Below are 22,236 nucleotides of genomic sequence, written 5' to 3' on the forward strand. Positions count from 1 at the left end.
TACATTATACAAATAAATATATAGCTACATGCATATGATTTTTCTTTTATGCCTAAAATCATTAGGATATTAAGTAAAGATCACGTTCAATGAAGATATTTTGTAAATTTCCTACCATAAATATATCAAAACTTTTTGATTAGTAATATGCATTGCTAAGAACTTCATTGGGGCAACTTTAAAGACAATTTTCTCAATAATTTTTCTGTTTTTATTATTTTTTTTTTATTATTATTATTTTTTTGCACCCTCAGATTCCAGATTTTCAAATAGTTATATCTCAGCCAAATATTGTCCTAACAAACCATACAGTAATTGAAAGCTTATTCATTTAGCTTTCAGATGATGTATAAATCTCAATTTTAAAAAAAAAAGACCCTTATGACTAGTTTTGTGATCCAGGGTCACACATACATTTGTAATGTAAAATTTAGTAATTCGAGAACACGATTTAGTTTTGATTTCGTATAATTTGTCTGTGCAAGTTATCTCTTCATGTTTCAGGTGTTTTTACTTTTATGCACTTTTTTTTATAAACGCAAATACCAACGCATTAACAACAGAAACTTGTGCATCTTATGTTTTCTGTCGTCTACAGATTATTATAAGCGGGACCCATGTCCTGCCTCGAGCGTTGCGTTCAGAGGAAGCGCAGCGTCGTTCCGGAAGCAGCGGAATGTCGTGGGGCGGAGCGTCGAGTCTGGCGTCAGCCGCGGCGTGCGGAGTGAAGTGTCACCGATAAACACGCGCGTCATTCACCGTAGCCTGGATCGGACGCGCCGCTTCTGATATGGACGTGTAGCGACGGCTGTAATCGTTTCTGCTGCTGAAGGTAAGACTGCTGCATGTGTGCTTTTCGATTATAGATATATTTCTACGGCTGTCATTATTGGAAGTAGTTTAGTTGGCGTCCCATATGGGTACAGCAGTGCACCCTGTACAACAGATATAACGGGACGCCAGCACGACTTCCGTCTGAAATCAATCCTCACACACACGAACGAGATACGTGACCCTTCAAAGTGGGACGAAAGGGGTTGTCCATTAAAATACAATACTGATACAAGTCAGTCACCCTGATCAAAAGGACAAAACAGCTGATACAGGCCTGAACATTATATATATATATATATATAATATATATATATATATATATAATATATCTATATATATATATTATATATATATATATATATATATATAAAATATTATTCTTATTTTAACTTTTTTTTTAACTGCTGTAATATTTATGTTAGGGCATGCACACAACACAGTTTATTGCTAAAGACTTATAACTTTGCCATTGGGATTAATATAATTTTGCCCCAATAAATTATTTTTGACACTTCTTAAAGGGATAGTTCTCACGAAAAAAAAAAAAAAATTCTGTCTCACGTGCATGTTATTTTATATTTGTTTAACACCATAAGAGGTCCCAGGTTATATGTATGTATGTTTTAATTATTATAAGTACATTGCAAATACATGTATCTACACAATAAGTGCATTGGAGCAAATTATTAATTGTAGTGTTAGGAAATAGTAGTTAAAGGCATTCAATATAAAGTAAGCCCAAAGAGATTTTTTTAAGAAGATTGGAGTATGTTTTAATTTCTTTCTACTGTAGAATTTAATATTTAAGTCAGTGTGTTACATGCTGTTTCTTTGTAATTGTTCATTAAACTTTACAATTTCTAGTGAAAACTGTTTTAAGGATTTTTTTTTCCATTACAGGGATCAGTTGCTTTAATTTTATTTATTTTTTGTTTTTATTTATTTATTTTTTGGAGACCCATTCAGCCTCCATTTAATTAGCCAACATTACACATAGTCAGTGATGGACCCTGATAGAGGTGACACACATTTGCCCAGAGCTTTTCTGACAGGTTCTCGCTGTCTGTTCCAGTCAAGTTACAAAATAAAATGCAACCAAATGTGCTGCCATTTCATACATAGAAGTCATACATCTTTGGAGGGAATGTTTAATTTTGAGTGAGCTAATATTATTGTGCACTTAATGAATATTTGATTGAATGGCAATAATTGAAGGCCAGATTATCCTCCGTGTGCATTCCTGGTGAAGTAGTTGTTGTTCTGTTGTATGGAGCTTGATGTCTGCCAGAGCGAGAGATTGCAGCGGTGCTGACAGCTCCTAGAAGAAACAACACATGCTTCTCCTGCTGACACTCTCTTCTTAGTGCACTGCTCCTGATAGTACACGCTCACTTTTGCCTGATTTGGCCTGTGAGTCTGCTAGTGCTATGCAATCATATGGCGTGTTTACTCTGTAATTACAGCCATATGATACATGCAGCCATGCGTCCACCTGAATAGTCACCATAAAACTGAAGGAAAGATGAGCTCCTATGTTTTAAGGCGACTTTACTGGACAAACTTGTTCCTCTCTTAAATTCAGTAGTATAGTGTTAATTTGTTTTGACAACTTTTTGGAAGTTCACTGGTTGCTTAATGAGCCTCTTCAGCCTTAAAACTATTTTATTGTCCATAATAATTGCCAAATTTTTCACAATTAGAAACATTCATGTTCTCAGGTTTGTGAGGGGAAGTTGACCTCTAATCAGGACAAATGAGCAATGCCATTCCAGAAGAGCTGGGTACCGTTAATTAAGACAGGAAAAAATGAAATCACTAGACAGAAGAGGAAGACTGAAACGAAACATCCGTCCTGAGGAAGTTCTTGTCACGATTGATGGATGACTGTGAATGTTGCGTAATTTGTTTTTGAGTAGTTGACAGATATGCATTTTTTTAGGTTAAAATATGGATTTCTAAGAGAATGTGTATGTGTTAGATGCTTTAGAATTTTAAAACCCTTTTTAAATTGGCTTTTGGTGTTTTCGCAGGGCAGTTCAAAGACAAGCAAGGGGTTAAACTGGGCTGCAATGATCTGAAGCAGCGCACTAGCACCTTCAATTCAAGAAGAAAAAAAAAAGATATTGTTTGAAAACTTTAGTTTTTGTTTGATCTATTCAGCCTCCATTTAGTCTGTGACAGACCAGTGTTTAAAGGAACACTGCACTATTTTTGAAAATAGGCTCATTTTCCAACTCCCCTAGAGTTAAACAGTTAAGTTTTACCGTTTTCGAATCCATTCAGCTGATCTCCGGGTCTGGCGGTAGCACTTTTAGCTTAGCTTAGCATAGATCATTGAATCAGATTAGACCATTAGCATCTCGCTCAAAAATGACCAAAGAGATATTTTCCCTATTAAAAGGACCGTTCCTTTAAGGGAATGTATATGTTTTAGATGCTTTAAAAATTTTAAACCATTTTTAATCACATTTTAGTGTTTTTTCATGGGACTTAAACAGTCTTGCGAAATGACAAAATTGTCTAGTATTTTACAGCAGATTTTTATGATATTGCTATATGGCTGATAGGGTTGCTGTGTAGTTGCTTACTGGCTCAAGTTACTCACTTAAAGCTGGAATATACTCTGCAATGACTTTTGCTCAAATTTTTGCCCCAATTTACATTTGTTGTTGTTGACACTGGATACCGAAAGTCAGAGCCAGTCAGCAGATTTTGATTTGACAGATTTGATATAAAATCACGATTCACGTAGTGTATGATAGTCTAGTGCTGTCAAACGATTAATCGCGATTAATCGCATCCAAAATCAAAAAGTTTTTATTTACAGAATATATGTGTATATTATTATGTATATAAATACACACACATACAGTATATATTTTGAAAATATTTACATGTATATATTTATATTCATATAAATATATTTAATATATAAACGTAACACATTTTCTTAAATATATACATACATGCATGTGTGTGTATTTATACATACGGAATATATACACACAGTACAATCATATATTATGTAAACAAAAACTTTTATTTTGGATGCGATTAATTGTTTGACAGCACTATGATTGTCACAGACTCTGAAGATATCAAACATCTTCTCAGTTTAGTATATGATGCTGTTTTTTCTTTGTAAATATTTACGAATTTGACAAGTGTATTATGAGTAGTGTTTGAAAATCTGTTCAGATCAAAGTGTTGTGTATTCTAGCTTTTAGAAAAGAATTTGTGGAATCATGCATGTCTGTAGCACAAACAGAGCAAGAGGAGATGCACGCTGAAGTTGAATGCTTTGGATTTAGGGCTTTTAAAAAATAATACAACATGGAGTAGTTATAGCACAACTTATGAGGTCCTAAAAAATGAACGTAGAATTAGACAATTGTGTCTAAAGTAGTTTACGATAAAAAATGTAACATTTCACACTGCATTCACTGCTTGAAGTCTCATGTGAAGTTGCCCTTTTCTTGAATGGCTCTTTAGCATTTAAACATTATTAAGACTTTGGCAGTTAAAAAAGGACCATAAAGTGTTTTATAAACGTGGTGTTTTCTTCTAACATTTGGCACGCTGAATCTTCCGTCTGTTGCTGTAGCTTTGGGTTCCTCCAGCGAGTGAGTTGGCACATTTGTGTGTGTCTGTTTGTTTTAAGGTGTGTCTGTGTGTGGCTTAGTCACAACCATGCTGTTAGTTTCAAGAAGGTGACATGGACTGACTGTGACTTTCATTTTTTACTCATATGTTGTCATGATTAGATCAATTAGGTCAATTTTATCACCGTTGCTTTTCTTAAATGAAACTGCCTCAATGATGTATGTGGCTGACAAATGAGCCCCCGAAATGAGATGATATTCTGATTTCTGTTTGTATTATATTTGTGTCTCTCTCTCTCAGAGGATGGGAGCAGTGAGCGGTCACTGGAGGAGATGTCATTCGGTCGACTCCTGCGACGTGCATCCTCCAAAGCCTCTGACCTTTTGACGTTTAACGTGGGCACGGGAGGATCACGGACCGTGCTGGATGGAGAGATCATCTTCTCCAAGAACAATGTGTGTGTTCACCCGGCCGAACCTGTGCCCGGACTGCCTGAGCATCACCCAGGTACCACACACCCATTAACTGAAATACACTGAAGATATTCTTGTTATGAGTTACTTTATAGCTTCAAAACTTTCAGTTTGTTGCTGATTTTCTTTTTATTTTATCTTAAATAAAAAAGTTAATTTTTGGATTTAAAGTTTTAGTTTTGTTTTATTTATAAAGCACTTTTTTAGAAACAACATGTGTTTACCAAAGTGCTGTACAAGCATGAATAAGACAATATGACAGATAGAATACCAAAAAAAAAAAAAAAAAAAAACATGATTGAAAAATATAAATATTTGTAAAAAAAAAAAAAAATAGATATAAATATGAATTTACATAAATATATAAAAATAATGGATTATTCACACTAGTAAAAATGTTGGCAGAGCAAATGAAAACGTATTTTATTTATTGATTTGTTTTTTGTTTTTTTTCCCCAGTATGAAAAGTCCATTTTGTTGAGCCTTTTTTTTTTCTTCAAAGAATCTGCATTTATTTGTTCAAAAAACAGTAAAATGTTTCTATTATTTTCTATTACTGTGACGGCAAAGCTGATTTTTCAGCATAATCAGCTGCTAAATATTTTTGTGGAAACCATGATACATTTTTTCCCCCAGAATTCTTTAATAAGCAGAAGGTTTGAAAGAACAGAATTTATAAAATAGTAATGTTTTGTAACATCTTAAATAATTTGTGTCACTTTCGATCAATTTGCTGTATCCATGTTGAATAAAAGTATTAATTCATTAAAAAAAATCATACTGACCCTAAACTTTGCAACGGTAGTGTAAGTGATCAGATTTTCTATTGGTCCAAAACTCATAAGGTCTGATTATTTCACATAAAGCTTTTTCCTGTTAGTTGTCACTAATTGTGTCTAATTTTAAAATGTATTTATAGTATTAATCTAAATGTATTTTTGCCTTAAAAAAAACAAAACAGAAATGTTCTGATCAGTAAAGATAGTAAAGATTCTGTAAAATTACAGTTTTTTTTGGTCTACCGCTGACCTTGCTACAACATGCCTCAAATAAAACCCCAACACACCCTGACCCCGGCAAGTTGCATGAAGCCAGCCAATCAGCTTAGAGTCTGCCAGTTTTTGAGTTTTTCTGACTGTGTCCTCCGTCAGGTTACCTTTGTGTCCACCTGGAGAAAGACGAGACCCTCGGCTCCACCCTCATCCTCACCTGGGTGCCTAATTCTCGCATCCAGCGGCAGGATGAGGAGGCCCTCCGTTACATCACGCCCGAAAGCTCACCCGTCCGCCGCAACCCCCGCCGCCGAGCCCACCGGAGCCACTCTCGCCCGCCGCCCGCCCCCGAGGAAGAGGAGGATGAAGAGGGGCCGGAGCCAGCCCTGCAGAACCAGCAGCTTTTGGAAGAGGGTGACGAAGGCTCGTGCGAGCTCTCTGCGGACGAGGTGAGTCGGGACAGCACCCTCGGCTCGGACTCAGACACCTTCTCCTCGCCCTTCTGCCTGTCGCCGGTCAGCGAGGCTCTGGGAGAGAGCAGCAGCTCCGTCTTCCTGGATAATGAGAGCAGGTGAGATAAACACACACACCTGACAGAAATGTGCCAGGGAAGTTAAATGTATCCATGTGTCCTCGTTTTATTATTTTTTATTATTTTGTTTTTTATTTTTTGTTTTTTTTGTTTTATATTGTTTGTATTGAATTTTGTGAAGTGTGTTTATTAGATTTTTTTTATATTTGTTTATTCTCAATTGACATTTTCATCTCAATTCATAATTACATTAATAATAATAATTATTTATATATATGTGTGTGTGTGTGTGTGTGTGGGTGTGTGTATATGTATATTTATATGTATGTATATATGTGTATATATGTAAGCACACACAGTATTAAGAACCAAGATTTCCCAAACTTTTGAATGGGGTTATTTTAATAACTGTGGACTAAATATGAACATATTTTATGTAAAATATCTTTTGATGATGATGATGATGATGATTCACATTTTCACAGATTCTGCAAGGGGTTCCCAAATTTTCGCATGCCACTGCTTAAGAAACATTTATTATTATTATCACTGCTGAAAATAGATGTGCTGCTTAGTTTTGCAGAAAACATTTTTATCAAATCTTTTATAACGTGTTTACTCTTACTTTTGATCAATTTGCTACATCCTTGCAGAATAAAAATATTTCTTTTAAAAAATAAAGAAATAAAAAAAACTCACAGAACCCAAATGTTTGGACGGTAGTGTATATTATGATTTCGCAGTAGTAAAACAGTAAAAACTTGGCAGAAGCTGCAGTGTGAGTTTATGGTAGCTGATAGCTAGACCATGTAACCGTCTGATCTGAAGTTGCATATGTAGCGCTGCATTACAGCAGGTGTTTTTAGTGATGTTAATGTTAGCATGCGTCTGTCATGTACATGCTGTGCTGCTGCAGGTCTGTGTGTAGTAAGAGGAGCTGCTCAGAGCTTATTCATAATTCATAGATCAGCTCAGCATGCCTTATTAGACAGCATCATGTGTTCCTGTTCTGAACCTCTACAGCATCCTGTGATCACAGACCATCTCTCATAAGTGTTAGCACAGATGTAATGATAGAGCGGTTTTGCCAACAACAGTTTTTCACAACCAACATGGCTACTGCATACTACACAGTATTATATACTGCATGCCATTTTAAAATAATAGTATGTGAAATGGAATGCATTGTGCAACAATATATTTTTATATTTGCACACCCATTTATTTAAGCATTTATTCATCTTAGATAAAGGGATAAAGGATTCACCCAAAAATTGTCATCATACACTCACCCTCATGTTATTCCAATCCTTTATTCTGCAGAACACAAAATATATTTTGAACTCATGTGGTTACGAAACAGTTAATCGTAGAATTTTGGTTACATATAATGAAATTAAATGGCTACCAGCAAATTATTTGGTTACCAAAATTTTTCAAAGTATTTTCATTTAGTATACTTGTAAACAAATATATTCGTGTAGGTCAAATATGGTCACTCTGAATGTGATACTTGTAATGCTCCACTGTGGACACAAGGTGGAGACATTACAAGGCGATATGCATGAGAGAGAAAGAGCAGAGAAGTGCAGTTTTCAGCAGGTTGGCAGCCAGAGTCTCAGGCTGTGATCTTCTACAGATTCCCTCCCCCAGCTGCTTCATCTAGCATTCCCTCTTTCAGCTTGATTTCCTCCCTTTGTTATATGTCCTGGGCTGCGGGGGTGAGGCCGGGACATGAGCTGCCCATTGGATCATAAATATCAGTGGTTTGTGTTTGACTTGAGTCTGTGATGAACGGCTCGGTTCCTTTGGGTGGAGAACGCTCTCTTTGGCCAGCTTTTTGCCATTTATTTTCTGACTTCCACTTCCTCTTTGGATCCTTCAGTGTTTATGTTTGACTTCTCTTTTTGTTCTGCCTGTTAAGTTTTCTTCCTTCTTTGCTTTCTCACACATGTGCTTTTGCCTACTTTCCCTGCTTCATGTTGTTTTTCTTTTTCTCCCTTATCGTGGTTTGGCTCGATGTAAGGTTTAGCACATTTTTAACCTTTTTATGGTGTTTTTAATGACCATTTCCACCCTGTGTCTTTTTTTAGAATTATATGAAATATGTAAATGTTCTCTGTTATGACTGGCTGGCGTCTTAGTGTGAGGAATTAGCTTACTTTTCAATATGTCTGTGTCTACATTTCATTAAAGTGAATCGAGAAAACAGAGTTTACAAAAATACACTGGAGGTGAAGTGGATGGCGGAGGTGGAAAAGCTGCAGATCCTGTCCCACTGAGGTCATGTTTTGCTTGAGGATGATGTAATAGTAATGTGTTAACAGTGTTTGACAGCTCTGGCTCTGGGGCATTTGTTTCGGTGTGATGTAATAAACAGGCCCTGAGAGATAGTGTCTGTTCCAGCGGGAGTTCAGTCCTTGGAAATATTTCCCTCAGCTCATACTAGTACAAACTCTCAGAGTTACCACTAATAACACAGATTGATGGATGGCCGGCCACACAGAAATTTAATTAGCTGAATCTAACTATCTATCTATGTGTCTGTATTGTTTTGTCATTGTTCTCCTGTCCTCAATGTGGCTATCCATCAATCTATCTAACTAAACAATCAACCAACTGACTTCTGTCCATCTAGGTAGTTCAGTTTAGTTACCTTATATTCTCATGTTCCTAACTAACATTTATGTGGCTATCTAATCATTCATCCAAATAACTTCTATCTGTCCATCAGTTTATTTACATTTATTTTCTCGTATTTGTCCTGTTCCTTACTAACAGTGATGTGGTTATATGTATATATCCATCTTTACAAATACCAAACTAATAAACCAACTCATTTCTATCTAAACATTTAGTTGGTTCAATTTACTTTATTTTCTCATGTTTCTTCTGTTCCTAACTAACATTTATGTGATTATCCAACTAACTTGTGTCTGTCCATGTATTTGCTTAGTTCAGTTTAGTCCCCTTATTTCCCCCATCTCTCTTGTTTCTTACTAACATATATGTGGCTGTTCATCTGTGCATCTAACTAAGCTATCAATTAACCTTATCCATCTAATTGGTTAGTTCAGTTTAGTTACCTTAATTTCTCCTGTTCCTAACTAACATCTTTGTGCCTATCCAACCATTTGTTTAACTAACTAATCAACCAACTAACTTCTATCAGTCCATCTAGTTGGTTAGTTCAGTTTAGTCACCTTACTTTATCTTTTTTCTCATGTTCCTAGCAAACATCTATGTGGCTATTCATCCATCTATCCAACTAATTAACCAATAACCGATAACTAATTTGGTTGGTTCAATTTAGTTACCTTATTTCCAGATGTTTCTCCTGTTCCTAACTAACATTTATGTGGCTATCCATCAACTGAAATATCCAACCATTCAACCAACTAATTTCTATCTGTCCATCTAGTTTGCAAGTTCAGTTTAGTTACCTTTAGTTATTTTCCTCTGTTCTTAACTAACATCTATATGGAGTATACATTTATCTATCTATCTAGCTAACTAACCAGTAAACCAACTAACTTTATCCATCTAGTTGTAGTTTTGTACATGTACGTTACTTTCTACGGTTTATCCTGCTCCTAACTAACATATCCGCACCTGTCCATTTAACTAACCAAGCACCCAACTAACTTTATCCATCTAGATGGTTATTTCAGTAACCATAATTTTTCCTGTTCCTAACAAACATCTGTGTGGCCAGCTACCCATCCAACCATCTAACCACTTCTCTCTGTCCATAGTTGTTTAGTTGAGTTTAGTCACCTTATTTTATATTTTTTCTGTCTAGCAAACATCTATGTAGTTATTCATCAATCTATCCAACTAATTAACCAATCAACTAACTAATTTACATCTATCCATTTGGTTGGTTCAATTTAGTTACCATTTTCCTCATGTTTCTCCTGTTGCTACATTTATGTGGCTATCCATCTATTGAACTATTGATCTAACCATTCAACCAACTAACTTCTATCTGTCCATCTAGTTGGTTCCATTTAGTTACCTTATTTTCTTCTGTTCTTAATTAACATATATATGGGTATACCATATCTATCTTCCTAACTAACTAACCAATCAATCAACTAACTTTATCCATCTAGTTGGTTAGTTAAGTACATTTACCTTACTGTCTCCTGTTCCTAACTAACATCTTTGTGCCTCTGTGTCGAACTAACTAATTAACCAACTTTATCCATATAGTTGGTTAGTTCAGTTACTATAATTTTTTAATGGGGCTATCCATCCAACCAACTAACCACTGAACCAACTAACTTCTAGCTGTACATCTAGTTGAACGGAAAAAAAAATTATACTGAATTTTAAAGTAAGTGATTTCAAACAATTTGTTTTAGCTACAATTAAAAAAAAAATAAATAAATAACATGTTGAAAGTTAGTCAGCTAAATTTGTTTATTTAAATGTAGCTAATATAAATTGATTGCATGAATTTTATTATGAAAAAAAAAAAAAAAAAAAAACAATGAATAATTGTTTTTCAGTGTGGTTAGTTCAGTTTAGTTGCCTTATTTTTTCCTGTTCTTAACTAACATCTATATGGGTAGATGTTTATCTATGTTCCTGACTAACTAACCAATCAATCAGCTAACTTTATCATCTTGTTGGTTAGTTCATTTTGTAATAAACATCTATGTGGTTATCCGTCCAACCATCTAACCCATGAACCAACTAACTTCTAGCTGTCCATCTAGTTGGTTAGTTCAGTTTGGTCACCTTATTGTTCCTTTTTCGTAAAGCCACTGTTAGGCTCACAGAATAGAAAACAAGGGTCTGTAAAGAACATGAGATGTAACTTTGCACCGTGCGCTGTCTGTCACGGCCTCAGCCCGCCATATGGCCTCATGTGTGTGATCCTGCTGTAGTGTGGACTCCGAGAGACCTCTCAAATACCACATGACCCATAAACCTTGGCTCCCACAGTGGATCTGTGACAGGGGACGTGTCTGGAGGTGCTTTTGGCCAGTTAGATGTGCTCCGTTAGAGAAAAAGACAAGTGTGAGAGAGAAGCAGAGGTCCCACGGTTCAGGTTACAGCTCTGGCTACATGAGCGGTCGAGAGACAGTTACAGGGAGATACGCTCACAGCGAGAGAGAGAGGAGGGCTGTCAGGGGAAATTGGCTGCCAGGCTGCTTGATTTGTGTCTCTGCTCGGCTCCTGCAAGCACAATAACCTTCCAGCATTCCTCTCATTCCTCTTCACTTCCAGTGTCCTCTCTCACACATGCGCGTATCCATACCTCCAGCTGTCGCTGAGTTTCACACTAAAGACACAGGGCAGAACGAATGAATTGATGTGCAGGTTTACAGTAGAGAGAGCAGCTGAATTAAGCTGTCATGTAGAGCTTATAAAGGGCTTCAGTTAGATAACAGTTAATTAACTTGATAGAAAACTCTACTCAAATGAAATTGGCTTTGAGTTGTATTTTTACATAAACTTTACATTTTATTTGTAAAGATATTGTCTTTTGGTTTTGTTTTTGAGTTGTATTTTTATTTTTTTTTTTTTTTTTGTGTGTTTTTCTTATTATTTTTTTACATTTTATTTGTGTGTGTGTGTTTTGTTTTGTTTTTTCTCTATTAAATTAATATTTAATACACATTTCTGGTCTAATTATTCAGTGTTATTTTAAAGAAAAAGTGTTATCTTATCTTTTGATTTCATATCTGAAATGACTTTTTGGTTAATATTTTAATATCCATTTAGGCTTTGTTTTAGCAAATTTTCAATCAATTCTTGCATGTAATTTCACAGTCCAATCAATCCCCAATTCCTTTTCATTTAATATCCAGTTTTATTCATGAATGCATTGTATTACAAGAGTTAGGTGGGTTGCAAATGACATTTTTCTGCATTATTGACACCAAATGTAATTGCAAAAATAATGAGATAATTGTGGATTCCACCTTAAATTTCAGTTCAGTTGGTTTATATAGCACTTTTTACAATACACTGCCAAAACTTGCGTATTTCCTTTTTTGTAATCATCATGTAATAATTGCATTTAATATGTTTACTGTTTCTGCATAAATGAAAGTGTGACATTAACTAACTGCATGATTTGTATAATCTGTACATTTCTGCCATATGTACAGTCACCTCTGATAACAGATCACTCCTAACTCTAATGTAGAAACATTCATTTTCTGTAGAGCTGCTTTGAGACAATATGTATTGTGAAAAGCGCTATACAAATAAATATGAACCAAACTGAATACACATTGTTCCACAGCAGCTTTACAGAATATAGAAAAATAAAGAAAATGCTCTCAAGCAGTGTTCATCTATCACCAATTTAGTATTTTTTTTTTTTAGTTTTTTTTTTTATATATATTTTTATAGATAATATTATTTTAGGGAGTGCGATGAACCCATGGCTCACTCTGCAAGCTCCGCCTCCAGTCTGGACAGCCACGCCCCCTCTGAAAGCAGCCAATCACAGGGAGTTCGTTGGGAGGAGCAGCAGAAAGTCATGGCTTTAGAGCATCTATGTGGGGTGTTCAGAGTTGACCTGGGTCACATGAGGTCACTGCGTCTCTTCTTCAGGTCAGATGGGATCCTATAAGAGTCCAGAGTTTATTTCAATATCCATACATCTTGATTTGTTTTTATTTTCAGTTGTTTTTAATATGTTGTGTTAAATCTTTTTCATAAGACTCTGTTTTATGAAACAGCTCATATATTTAATTCACCTCTTTATATTACATTACTGCTCTCATTTTAGGAAGTTTAGTTATAGCTATAGCTGCAAGATATAAATTATTATTCCTTAACCTCAGGCTGATTTTGTTCAAGATATTAAAATATTTCTGTGGTGTGTATAAAAATCTAATGTTTCTGTGGTTTATGGAAAATATGCATTAATAGTCCTTTTATGAAGAGGAAATGCAATATAACAAATAGCATTACTGAGAAAAAGTCAGTGCAACAATATAGAAATCATCATAACTTCCTCACATCCTGATGTTTTAGTGAACTCGTATCACTGTTCATTTTCTGCTTGATCTCCAGCCCTGTGAAAGTGTGTTGTGTTTCATGTGTGTGTTCCAGCGATGAGGCCTGTACCTGTGGCCAGCTGGTCATCGCCAGCAGAGAGAGCCAGTACAAGATCCTTCACTTCCACCACGCGGGGCTGGATAAACTGGCCGAGGTGTTTCAGCAGTGGAAATGCTGCAGGGAGACGCAGCTCAAAGACCAGGTCTGGAGAGTCTAACACCATTCATCAGTTTAACACATTTATATGCAAGACACACACTCTTACACTCTCTTACACACTAATGCTCAAAAGTTTGGGGTCTGTAAGATTTTTTGAATGTTTTTGAAAGAAGTTTCTCTTATGCTCATTTGATCAAAAAACAGTTAATTGCTGGAAATGTTGGTCCGCTGCACAGCTGAACTTCAAACTCATCTATTCTGATTTGTTCATTCTTGAAGTAAACTTTTTCCCATTTGGTGATTAAATTAACCGTTTTAGACTGCCGCTTGAATTGAAAGTGACACGACACGTCCGGTGTGTGTGTGTGTGTGTGTGTGATAACCTGAGAGTTTGTCGTAGATGCAGCAGATTCTGTGCTTGTGCCCGATGTGTGACTGCCATATTTTGTTATCTTGATTAGACAATCATCACAATTTAAGATATTTTGGATGAAAACCGGGAGGCCTGTGACTGTCCCATAGACTGCCAAGTAAATAACAGTATCAAGGTCCATAAACGGTGTGAAAGTCATCGTCATAATACTCCATCTGCCATAAGATGTGCAATCTGGGTTATATGAAGTGACAAGAACACTTTTTGTAAGCGAAGAAAACAAAATAATGACTTTATTCAACAATTCCTTTGTCAACTGTCTCCTCTGTGTCTCTCCATTTCACCATATGCTGTGTATGCTCATAAAACTCAGATTGCACGTCTGATGGCAGATGGAGTATTCTGATGACGACTTTCATATCTTTTATGGACCTTGCAGTCTATGGGACACTCACAGGCCTCCCGGTTTTCATCCAAAATATCTTAAATTGTGTTCTGAAGACGAATGAAGTGATTAATGACAGTTTTCATTTTGGGGTGGAGTATCCCTTTAAAGGTGCAGTCCATAGACTGTATGACCCAAATAAGCATTTTCACCGAATATTGTCATCTGAACAAGTAAGAAGTCTGCCACGTTTGTTCAGACCAACTGAGGAAAAATGCATTACTATAAATAGCGCTACCAATTGTGAATTAATCTAAAGATCGGTTAGCTCATATCACATCAAACCATGCAAATTATGGTTATTATTGTTATACTTTATTCTCAAATTATTAATTTTAACAACATCAGCACTGCGTGACAATGAGTATAGTGTGTATTATCGTGTAGATTTCAATTTCTTAATTTTCATACCATTCGAATTTCATATTAAGAAATTCTTTTAAACCAAAAAGCAAATTATGCTCCCTTCGAAATGGTTGTCTTTAAAATATAAATCTTGTTCATGCGGTGTTTTCCTGTCCTGTATCGCCCTCTTCCCGCTCCAGGTGTCGGATGAGAAGTCATGTATGCAGTTTTCTATCCGTAGACCCACGTTACCGTCTGCTGAGATGCACCCAGAGGAGCGTCTGTATCGACGGCTGGACGTCAGCTCTTGGCTCCGGCATCTCAATAACAACGGACAGGTGGTGGAGGAGTACAAGCTCAGGAAGGTCAGTCTGACTGACAGCCGTCAATCAAATAAGAATCAGCATTACTTGTCGAAGTTGGTCTTTTCAGTGCTTTATATTTGAATGGCATTATGGCTCTTGTTGTAGCGATATTTGTCTGGAATGTGCATTAAGGTCATAGAGGTTTTTTTATGATGTGATTTATTCTGAGAGCCGACACAATGTCTTTGTTCTCTCAGGCGATCTTCTTCGGGGGCGTTGACCCATCCATCCGTGGTGAAGTGTGGCCCTTCCTGCTGCACTACTACAGCTACGACTCCACGTCTGAAGAGCGGGAAGCCTGGCGACTGCAGAAGCGTGTGGAGTACCAGGAGATCCAGCAGAGGAGGTTCGTGGAGAGACTAGTGCTGATCTAGAAGCCAGTTCCACACCCATTTTCCTTCAACCATAGTAGTCTGCCATGCTTTCCCTTTTACATTTTAATATTTGGCAAATAAAATGAGAAAAACCAGTGTTACTAATTTTAAATTTGTTTTACAGTTGTTGTCTTTTGCATTTATTTCAATTTTAACTTTTAATGTTCCAGTCATTTTGACCCAGAAGGATTTTCTTTTTCCCAAAAATGTTATCGCATTGGACTCAAACGTTCTGAATTGACCTCACACAGGGTATAACACCAAAAATTATAGGTTTTGTACTTATGTAATGAGAAAATGAAACCAATGTTTTTTGTTAAACATTTTTATTAGTAATTTCATTGCCAAGATTAACATTTAATTTAACCGCTATCAGTTCAAAACCTATAAAAAATGTTTTATTCATGTTCGTTTCACTGATGTTACCATTGTTACTGCTAGTATCAGAGAGCTGCGACTTGTCATTGCTAGCTCGTCTCTCCTCTCGCTTCTGTTGATGCCAGGATAAAAACACCAAGCTACACCCAGTTGTTAGATTGCTCACTTTTGTTCGAATTGGCTGGTTGGCATAACCTGTTGTTTACTAAATGTGATAGTTCTGGAGTCTGAAACTGGAGATTTGTTATGTAAACTGAGCTGTTGTGAAACATCTGGCTAGCTTATCCTCCAGCTTTTCTAGTTAGCTAGATGGTGTTTGGGTTTGTGGTTGGTGAATCACTCGGAGACTCAGGATCATTACATGAAATCAGTGTAGCAGTGGCTAAATACACCTTTAACCACTTTAACCGCTTGCTGTTGTTTTCACTCATATCTCTGCATCAATTTTATATAAAAAAAAGGTCTGGCTAAGCACTTTTTGACTGCAAATAGTCAGTTTCGTTATTTCAACAACCAGAATTGTTCAAATGTGTCTTGGCAACAAAGGTCCATTTTTCCTTCTCTGTAGGTAGAACTATATTTATCGCATGGCCTTTTGAAAATGAGTATTACTTGCATGGCTGTGCTGTCTTTTTACTCACTGTGAGTCTAGTGATTTTCTAGCAGCCGAGTCATAGCCAATCAATATATGTGTGCAAATATATGCGCTCTGTGGTTTAATGAGTTTCAGAGGAAATAATTAACTTAATCAATTAAATCCTTGTCAAGCCATTGATAGAGCTCTTATGAAGCCTACTGCTTGTGTTTCAGATTTGAGCATATTTTCATGCTTTATTTCTAATGCCACTGTAGTACACATACTGCAGCGCTTTTAAAATTTATTACATTGTTTTTTAAAGACTTAATTTTTTCAAATTAAAAATAGTAAGTAAATCACTAAATAAAATAAAATTAAATGTATTACTTTTAGCTATTAGTCAATCACAAAACACAAAATAACCTCATATTGATACAGATGTGCATAAAATAGTTATTGTTATTACTATTAATTATTATAATTAATTATTAATATTACCAAAAAAATTCTTTACTGTGGTAAAATTCAGTTTCTATATAGAAACAGTGAAGGAGAGAGATGAAACACAGTGAAGAAATTAAAATGACTAAATATATATTTAAAAATATTGTAAAAAAAAAAGTGAAACATTTTAAAATATTTACATAGAAAATATGGGAAAAGAAAAAATATGTACAGTATTTCAATGTATTTTATTACAGTAATGTCAAGACTTATTATCTTGCAGCGATTATGTTATTTTAATAATAGACTACATTGTGTGTGTGTGTGTGTAGAGATGTGTTTTTTACCACAGTAAAGAAATTTATATTTTAAAAAAAAAAATGTTTTAAATTATTTGAATATATATTATCATATATATTGTAATTAGAATTATTATGATTTATGTAATAAAACTATATGGGAAAAATAAAACACATAAGTTTTATACCATATATATTTTAAGTAGTAAAATCTTATACTATATGATATATACTTACTATAAAATTATGTGCAGTATTTCAGTGTTGTTAGAGTGAGTGAGTGAATGAGTGTATTTTATGGCCATAATGTCGACACTGTTCGACTCTTGCAGTGATTATTTTGTTGGTGTTTTAGTAATGAATAGGTTGGTAGTGTGTGTGTGTGTGTGTGTGTGTGTGTGTGTGTGTGTGTGTGTGTGTGTGAAGGGTGTTGCTGAGCAGTGAGCGCTCTGAGGGGCCAGAGGGGGAGTCAGAGAGCGATGCGGGAATACTTCACACAAACACAGGTCTCGAAACACTTACATGAGGTTGCATCAGGTCTGGCATCAATTCCAGCAAAACAAACAGTGTTAATGAAATCCCACCTGCTTGTTATGAGAGTGTCTACAGCCAGAGGGACTGCCCTGCTTCACGAGGGGAATGTGACCTGGTGCTTCATGTTCTGTTCTGTTCTTTTTTCCACTTATTTTCTTTCTTTCTGTGTCTTTTTTTTTCACTTTGTCTTTTCATTTTTTCTAATTTTGTTCTTTTCTTTCATTTCTTTTTTTTTTGCATTCATATTTTATATTTAATGTTATTGTATTTGTATTGTATTTTTTTGTTCTGTTATGTGCTTTCTTGTCTTGACTTGTCCTCCTCTCATCTTTTCAGTTTCTCTGTTTCCCTCCTCAGGTTGTCCATGAGTCCAGAGCAGCACAGTGAGTTCTGGAGGAAGGTGCAGTTCACTGTTGATAAAGATGTTGTCAGAACTGATCGAAGCAACATGTTCTTTAGAGGAGAGAACAACCCCAATGTAGAAATCATGAGGTTAGAGAAACATAATCATTGACACTCAACCAAACATATTTCACTCTTCCTAATATTAAATCAATTAATTATTTATATTAATTATTATTATCTGAAAAAAAAACTGAAAATTGAAAAAAATGTAAGCTGCTAAATCACAATTAAAATGTCCATTATAGTATATTATAATAAATATATAATAATCATATTATTGTAAATATTACTTTTAATTAAACATAACAATACTTATAATTTTTTTTATATAAATTATATTATAATTAATACATTATTTATTATTATTATCTAATTGAATTGACATTCATACATTTTTTATTCAAATACCATTTTGAGGCCACTGTGGTTATAGATGAGTTTAGATAGTTTGAGTATAGATGAGTATTTTCTCCTTTGGTTATGGCTATTTCAGTGTGTTATGATATAAATCTGTGCCATTCCATTAATAAAACAAAATATTAATTCATTCAGCAAAAAGCCAGTGTGTTATTTTTTTTATACATGATTAATTATTTATAAGGTTTCCCAAAGTTCCAGTTGTCCATTTGTCTCCCAGACGTATCCTGTTGAACTACGCCGTGTTTAACTCAGACATGGGCTACTGCCAGGGCATGTCCGACCTGGTGGCTCCTCTTCTGACCGAGATCCAGGACGAGAGCGACACGTTCTGGTGCTTCGTGGGTCTCATGGAGAACACCATCTTCATCAGCTCTCCTAGAGATGAGGATATGGAGAGGCAGCTGGTGAGGAGGACATCTCATCATGGTGTAAATGTTGTTGTTAATATTTTATTTAGCGTGTTATTTGCTATAGTTATGTGTACGTGTGTGTCCAGATGTACCTGCGTGAGCTCCTGCGGCTGATGCTGCCTCGCTTCCACCAGCATCTGACCCGGCTGGGTGAGGACGGCCTTCAGTTGCTGTTTTGCCACCGCTGGGTTCTTCTGTGTTTCAAGCGCGAGTTCCCTGATGCTGAAGCCCTGCGCATGTGGGAGGCCTGCTGGGCACATTATCAGGTACAACACGCTCACTGGGCTTCATTATGTCTAAATGAACTTTATTTCAGGTTTAAACTGGTGCTTCTGCATGAAGTATTTGTTCACCAAATATGACTCGGGTATAAGTTACGATGCACCATAAACTAATATTATCCTGAACTGTTACTCTAAATTGTTTTTGTAGGTTAAGCTGTTGATTCACTTTTTAGTTGCCCTGTAAATGTTCTCATTTTATTTTTAGCTGTGTATTATACAGTGCTGTTTAAAAGTTTGTGGTCACAAACACTTTTGCTGGAAAATAATGGCATATGACGTAAAACATTACAGCTGCCTTGTTTCAACTTCTTCTTCATAACATTACCTTTGGGAATTTTTTTTTTTAAAGATTTTCTTCAGTGGAACACAAAAAGTGAGTTTTTAAAAAAATATTCTGGCTGCTGTTTTAGTGTTTATTGATATTTATTTATTTAGTCATTCATTTGCTCACATACTGATTCATTACAGAACATAAAAATTTGCATTCATATGTAGATATTTCTGAAAAGCCTTCATAGGTTAAATGTCGTGTGGTTTTGTGTTAATGTTGGTTTCTCCTTTGAAAAGAAATGGAAATTGACTGTGTATGACTGCAGAAGTTTATTTCTCTTTTTGACTTCCTTTATTCTTTTTTTACATATTAAGTGTTCTTACTAGAAAAAATCAAGCAGATTTTGGGTGAAAGTTCAAACCGATGCATGATGTAGAAATCTCTGAAGCCATGGAAACCAAAACGAAGTTGTTCCTTAAATGCACTTTCGCTGGATAGATGCTAATTTTTCCCCATTTAAATAAACGAATGGGTGTTTGTATCACTTTAAGGATCTGCAGAGTGTCTAATGAAGATGAGATGCTAATTATTCAGGTTTCCACAGAATCCATTTGCATACATTGGCATGGTAATAACGAGGTGATCTTGGGGAGCAAAGTGGTTTGTCTCTTCGTTGCCCCCCCTCATTTGCATATCAACATTTACTGCTTTTTAATTGGCTCTATATGCATTCATTTGGCCTTCACGATTGGTCTAGCTTATAGAATCTGTCACTGCATTGGCTGTTCTGGCTCAGTGTGTTTTAAGGATGCAGTTATATGTTTTGTGTGTATGTTCTGTGACAGACGGACTACTTCCACCTGTTCCTGTGTGTGGCCATCATCGTGCTGTACGGCGAAGATGTCACGGAGCAGCAGCTCGCTACAGATCAAATGCTGCTGCACTTTAGTAACCTCTCCATGCACATGAATGGAGAGCTGGTGCTGAGGAAGGTATGAACACACACACACACACACACACCGCTGACAGAGCTCCTCATGGTTATGTATGTTGTGTCTTTGTGTCATCCAGAAGTGATGCATCTCTCTAGCGCTGCATACAAAACGTAGTTTTCTTACAGCAACAAAAGTTAGCATGCCAAACATGCCGTCATCTCTGGAGAAACATTTCTCAAAATCAGAATTGTACCGTAGAGATCCTGATACAAACAAGCTGTTCTCAGTCCATCTTTCTTTCTTTCTCTTTGTCTCTAATCCTAGGCACGTAGCCTGCTCTATCAGTTCCGCCTTCTTCCCAGAGTCCCCTGCAGCTTGCATGACCTGTGTAAACTGTGCGGGCCAGGGATGTGGGACAGCCGTTACATCCCGGCCATAGAATGTTCCGGAGAGCATCCCGACTCTCAGAGCTGCCCCTATGGAGGCACCGCCACCCCCGAGAGCCCACCTTTACCCAGCCCCAACCAGCCCAACGAGGGCAAGAGGGGCTCCAAGACACGAGACATTTTCACTTTCCGCAAGCACTCCTGACTCGAGCACGCCTCGGGAAGCCCGATACCCATAAGGCTTAGCCTCTGAGCCGTACTCAACGTCTGGTATGAATCACTGCCTCGTGCATAAAGGGTACCAATGTTGACACCCTCTTTTAGAGGTTGAGGAACTTCATCAACTTGTGTTTCATCAATAATTCACAAGTAAAATTATCACAAACAATCAAGACTAAGTCTTCATCCATTTTTCATGAAGTCACATCTTGCAAACTGACATCTCTGAATATTTTTGGGTTTTTTTTTATATATCGACAATTTATGCATGTGTTAGCGTTTGTGTTTGGTTTGTTAGCACAGTTTCTGTTTGTTTGTGTTTTACTGCATTTTTTGCATTTATTTTTTCGTGCAGTTCTCATCTATGAAATCAAACAATCAGCCAAAATGAAGTGGGATACTGTTATCACTGGCCCTCTGACATCAAAACGTTGTTTTATGATCATTTATGCCTTTCATATCCTCACAATAAATATGATGATATAGAGATCGGAGAAGATCTTCCTCTTATGTAGACTCCTTGAAGATCCTGAAGTCAATGTGAAATTAAAATTGATGCTATTATCTGACATGTTTAGGCTACTTTTTTTCAAATTAAAATTGATGCTATCTGGCGATTATTATTTCAACATGTTAATTATTAAATTCACCAACTTAGCATTAATATAGGCCTATCTGTTAAATCAGCATTTATGTGTATTTGTTGTGAAATATTGTGTCCGTGTTGATGTGGTAAAACCCGCAGCTGTAGCAGAAGGTCTTAATCTTCTTCTCCAGAACTTTTTTCCCCTTTTTTTTCAACCCAAGAGGGAGTTTGACTTTAATTAGTTGATCTGGTGATTAGAGCGCGCTCTCAGAGATTAGACACCGTGCTTGAGCGCGCGTGAACGAGAAGGTGCCTGGCGTCTTTGCGCTTCCCCAGAGCCTCTTTAAAAGGTAGATATCGGCAAATTGCTTTCAAAAGGTAACATTAGACTCGTTTAATACCAGCTCTGCCTCTCAATACGCGGTCTCCTCCAGTGACAGGCATTATGGGCTTTCGCTAGTCATTAGGCGAATGGGCTGCTCTCTGAGGCACGGCACAGGGATCTAGAAAGGGTTTGGGGATGACGACATGCATGTGAAATTATTAAGAGGAGAGCCACTTTCCATT

At 36.3% G+C, this 22,236-nt stretch overlaps 1 protein-coding gene across 1 annotated transcript; it reads left to right on the forward strand.

Annotated features, from left to right (window-relative positions):
* The first annotated feature begins 674 nt into the window (after positions 1–674).
* Positions 675–21,652, forward strand: tbc1d16 (TBC1 domain family, member 16). The gene is made up of 12 exons (XM_042720814.1): positions 675–832; positions 4,738–4,944; positions 6,062–6,473; positions 12,822–13,010; positions 13,515–13,662; positions 14,983–15,147; positions 15,345–15,493; positions 18,111–18,245; positions 18,796–18,982; positions 19,075–19,254; positions 20,389–20,535; positions 20,803–21,652. Exons 2-12 carry the CDS (start codon positions 4,770–4,772, stop codon positions 21,067–21,069), a joined length of 2,154 nt encoding a protein of 717 aa, XP_042576748.1. The 5' UTR covers positions 675–832; positions 4,738–4,769; the 3' UTR covers positions 21,070–21,652.
* The last annotated feature ends 584 nt before the right edge of the window (positions 21,653–22,236 follow it).

This window comes from Cyprinus carpio, chromosome B3 (genome assembly GCF_018340385.1).
Source record: "Cyprinus carpio isolate SPL01 chromosome B3, ASM1834038v1, whole genome shotgun sequence".
In the NCBI taxonomy this organism is placed as follows: Eukaryota; Metazoa; Chordata; class Actinopteri; order Cypriniformes; family Cyprinidae; genus Cyprinus; species Cyprinus carpio.